Consider the following 4,849-nt stretch of genomic DNA (forward strand, 5'->3'; position numbering starts at 1 on the left):
ATGACTATCCAAGCCCGACACAAGGCTTCCTTCTCATCCGATGACCACGGAGTGGCTTTCCGTTTCGTCCTCGGAGTCGAAGCCGGTCCCGACCCGTCCGTTGCAAGTTGTTTTTTCCGGTGGACGCGTCTTTTTGGTCCCGTAGCTTCACCGTGTGATTCTTGTGTCTCCGGAACAAAAAGTTAGGAGACGGTTGTGTGTTGGATGGTTGAAAGCCGGATGATTCTTGCGGCTCCGAATAAAACATCGGTTGGTGCGATGACGACCATAAATCGTCGTCAATATAATCTGAATCAAGGTTTGGGTACCAATTTCCAGCCATTTTTTTAAAAAAAAGTTGAGAAGATGAATTGATTTTGGGTGAAGGTTTGAAGTTGTGGTATAAAAATGGGTGAAATGGGGTATTATATAGGAATTTTTTTTTTTAATTTAATAAGAGCCCAACGGCTCTTTTTCTAAAATTCAACAAGCTCCTCTCTCTATTCTCCCGCTAACAGGCTCACGCCTGCATTGATTTTCGCGTTAGCGCCCCGTTAGCGCCCCCGTTAGCGCCCCGGTGGTGTGGTGTTAGCGCCTGGTGGCGCGAGCGGAGGGGCTCTAGCGCCCCCGTTGAAGCCCCACACCCCTCAGCCTTATAAATAAAACCCTATAGCTAATTAACCCTCAGCCTTATAAATAAAACCCTATAGCTAATTAACCCTTCTTACTTTCAGCCACACACAAAAAAAAAAAAAACCCTGCTAAATGGGAGAGGTTAGTTTTAAACTTTTAAATCTTTTCTTCAATCTGTTCAAACCCATTTGAGTTTATTTTACATTATTTTTGTATAAAAAAGTGCGTTTTGATATGGGTTTTGGTTAAAACTTTTAAAAAAATGTTTTTTTTTGTTTTATAAAAATTAATAATGAGATTTTTAATTACACAGGAGGTTATAAAGAAGCTGGAGGAAGAAGCAAAACCATCAACCGGAGATGAAGCAAAAGATAAGTCACCGGAACCACCGTCTCCGCCGCCGAAAGAGGTTGTTTTGAGGGTTTTTATGCATTGTGAAGGTTGTGCTAGGAAAGTCCGGCGATGCCTTAAAGGCTTTGAAGGTTTGTATTCTTTTCATTAACTTTTATTATTATTATTATTTTATTTTACTTTTTTTTGTTAATAAACCATAAATTATAATAAAATATAATATTTACGTCAAGATAAAAGACGAACGGGCAAGAAGCTGCTTCGCAAGTCCTTTTGAATCGCAAAACTCAATTTAAATTCTTGATTCATTATATTTGTCGGTATAATACTTTTGTTTGAGAGCATGTTTTGAGTTTGAAAAATGTTTATTGGTTTATTGGTGTTCTCATAAAAACAATAAGTTAAAATGTGTTTAGCAATCACAAAAATATTTTTGAAAATGTTCAAAAACAGTTTTTCAAAAACCCAAAATTCTAGCTTTTTAAAATGGTTTTTTTGTAAAAACTAATAAGTAAATAAACATTTTTCAAACTTAATACCAAACATAGATCTTAGTTTTTTAAATTAATACATTCTATGTTATTTGTATTTTAATATTTAATATTTTTAGTACGTTAAAGAATGTATACTTTTCTAGCCAGATCTCACTCTATTTTGTTTGTACGTTTGTTTTTAATAATGGTTTAATGAAACTAATCATTTTATAATAATGATTAGGTGTTGAAGATGTTACTACTGATTGCAAGACTCATAAAGTGGTAGTGAAGGGTGAAAATGCTGATCCATTAAAGGTTTTAGAAAGACTCCAAAAGAAAAGCAGCCGGAAAGTTGAGCTTCTATCTCCGGTACCAAAACCGGCGGCTGAGGAACCGAAGCAGCCGGAGAAAGAAGAACCTCCTAAACAAGAAGACAAGAAAGATGAGGTTGTTATTAATTAGTTCTCTAAACCTGATTAATTAATTTTGATTTTATGGATATATTTATTTATTTAGTTATTTATTTAACCTCATCTTTTTATTTTTTTGATGAATAGCAGCCGGTGCCGGTGCCGGAGCCGGAGCCGATAACGGTGGTTTTGAAGGTTCATATGCATTGTGAAGCTTGTGCTCAAGAGATAAGAAAACGAATTCTCAAGATGAAAGGTAATTTACTAATTTATTTTCAAAGTTTATAAAAATACATTTTTTGAAAAATTTGAATCTTGTTGGACATTGTTATTTGTTCTTTAGCAATTAAATATTTGAGTTTTCAAAAAAACAAGCATTAAAATATATATTTAGTACTTTTATATGTTTATATTTAGTAATTAATTGTCAAATATATTGCCATTAAAAATATGTCATATATATTGAAAAAAGTGAAGTTTTTAAATAGGCAAATAATAATTTAAGTAATTAATCATTAAAGCAAATGTTAGACATTATTGATTATACAACTTGGAATGAATTTTAGAAAAAAACAAACCAAAACAATCCAGCATATGAAACATGTTTTATATATTTTCAAATAAGAAAAAACTAAATGAATTGTGGGATCTAAGACTGAGGGGTGTGGGGGCTTCAAAGGGGGCGCTAGAGCCCCTCCGCTCGCGCCCCCAGGGGCTAATACCACACCAAGGGAGCGCTAGAGGGGGGCGCTTCCGAGGCGCAAACATCACCCGTGAGCATGGTAGCGAGAGAAGAGAGAGAGGATATGGGCGCTAGAGGGGCGCTACCCACACCAGGGGCCAGGGGCTCCACCAGGGACTCTAACACCCCCTTATCCAGTTTCTCTCTCTGCCACACGTCATAATATTATTGGTTCTTGGCTCTGCTGGAGCCCCCGCTAAAGCCCCCACACCCCTTAGTCTAATCATTACACAAATATTATAAGAAACTTAATTAATGCCTAAAAGAATGAAACTTAAATTTGTTTAATCCACCATAAATTTACTACATATTAATTAATGGGAAAATTCTCAAAATAGCCCAATTATAGTTAGTGTTTCCAAGTTTATCCCTTATAATTCAAGTTTCCAATTTTATCCATTTGGTATCTCGTTGCCGACGACATGATAGCGAACACCGACGACATGATAGAGAACACCGACGTGCGTTACCGAAACAAATAGGATAACGACACGTGGCCGGAATCTGTGTTGACGATGCGTTATGTTGCTAACGTATGGTAGCGGCGATGCGTTATGTTGCTAACGTAGGGTAGCGGCGATGCGTTATCACTAACGCATCGTGGAACCCTTGTGTTGTCATAACAATGTAGCAACAACATAACGCATCGCCGCTACCCTACGTTAGCAACATAACGCATTGTCAACCCTATGTTATACATAACGTAGGGTAGCAGCGATGCGTTATGTTGCTAGCGTAACGTAGGATAGCAGCGATGCGTTATGTTGCTAATGAAGGGTAGCAGCGATGCGTTATCCACTAATGCATCGTCGACGACCTATTCCGACCACGTGTCGTTGTCCTATTTGTTTCAGTAACGCATCGTCGGTGTTCGCTATCATGTCGTCAGCGACAAAATAACAAATGGACAAAATTAGAAACTTAAATTATTGAAGATAATCTTAGAAACACATTCTTTAAATGGCTATTATGAGAATTTTCCGTAAAGTAATTCATCCCATCTATATATTCTCTTTGATTCCGTCCATTGCTTTTCAATGTTGAAGTCAATCTCCTAAACCTAGATGCAATATAATATTTCTAGGAAATCTCAACCACACGATGTTTCTCCCTCTCTCACACACAAACATTATATATACTTTTTATTATTGGTATAAAATTAAAAAAAAAAGATTTAAATTTGAAATTATATATAAAAAATTATTGTGGTATAAAATTTAAATTTGAGAAAATGAAAGTTATTTTTAATGATTTTAGGTTCACGTTTTTTTCAGTTTAAGATAAAACTTTTGGACGAATTAATCTCTAACATTAAATTTGAAATTATATATATATAATTATTGTGGTATAAAATTTAAAATAAAAAAAGCGAAAATTATTTTAAAATTTTAGAGTAATTTGTGTTTTCTTTTACACGTTTTCGAATCCAAAATGTAACTTTTAAACGAATGAACCTCTAACATTAAAATTTAATTGTAGTTTCACTCATTTGTGTGGCTATAATTTAGGTGTGGAAAGTGCGGTCCCGGACTTAAAGAACTCACAAGTAGCCGTGAAAGGCATTTTTGCTGAAGCCGAACTTGTGGACTACGTGCACAAGAGAACCGGCAAACACGCGGTGATCATTCCGCAAGAACCGGGTAAACCGGAAGACAATAAGAAAGAAGAGAAAAAAGCCGATGAAGGTGGCGAGAAAAAAGCCGAAGAGGGTGGTGAACCGGCACAAGAAGATGATATGGCATTGGACATGAGGAAAAACGAATATTATTATTATCAACCAGCGAATTTCCATTTGTACCCTTCAAGGAATGCATTGGAAGCAGGGTATGCATACCCTCCAGCACCACAAATGTTCAGTGATGAAAACCCCAATGCATGTAGTGTAATGTAAATAATGGAGGGGTAAATTGGGAATTTAAATTGTGTGATGGGTTGGTTAGTGGTTACATGTGGACCGGTATGGAGGGGAGGGCCAAATTGTGCAGAAAAGCTGTAGAATTTTGTGAGACCTTTAATAATTTTGGAGAAAAGTAATGGTTGTTATTAGTTGCAAATATTAAGGATTATTATTATTAAGAAAATTGGTTTTAAATACTCCAAATTATGACATATTGGTAAATAACAGGTCCAACTTTACACTTGGCTGGTGACAGTTCCAACTAAAGAAGTATTTGTTATTAACGGACCGTGGCTAACGGATTACTAATTCCGTTAGTATGTTGCTTACGTGGCACGCCTAGTTGTCAAATATGATATAT

The 4,849-nt window shown here is 36.0% G+C and overlaps 1 protein-coding gene across 1 annotated transcript; it reads left to right on the top strand.

Annotated features, from left to right (window-relative positions):
- Positions 1-675: 675 nt before the first annotated feature.
- LOC143529848 (heavy metal-associated isoprenylated plant protein 7-like) lies at positions 676-4,637 on the top strand. Its single transcript, XM_077025551.1, has 5 exons — positions 676-753; positions 926-1,094; positions 1,681-1,889; positions 2,018-2,105; positions 4,100-4,637. The coding sequence occupies exons 1-5, from the start codon at positions 745-747 to the stop codon at positions 4,480-4,482; spliced, it is 858 nt and encodes a 285-aa protein (XP_076881666.1). The 5' UTR covers positions 676-744; the 3' UTR covers positions 4,483-4,637.
- Positions 4,638-4,849: the final 212 nt, after the last annotated feature.

This window comes from Bidens hawaiensis, unplaced genomic scaffold (genome assembly GCF_021521415.1).
Source record: "Bidens hawaiensis isolate Kalapana, Puna unplaced genomic scaffold, B.hawaiensis_p1.1 tig00008759_1, whole genome shotgun sequence".
Lineage (NCBI taxonomy): Eukaryota > Viridiplantae > Streptophyta > Magnoliopsida > Asterales > Asteraceae > Bidens > Bidens hawaiensis.

Bases quoted from the DNA above. Each gene is read 5' to 3' on its own strand.
- LOC143529848 (XM_077025551.1), top strand. The intron at 1,095-1,680 runs GTTTGTATTCTT...AATAATGATTAG, and splicing joins ATGCCTTAAAGGCTTTGAAG to GTGTTGAAGATGTTACTACT. The intron at 2,106-4,099 runs GTAATTTACTAA...GCTATAATTTAG, and splicing joins ACGAATTCTCAAGATGAAAG to GTGTGGAAAGTGCGGTCCCG.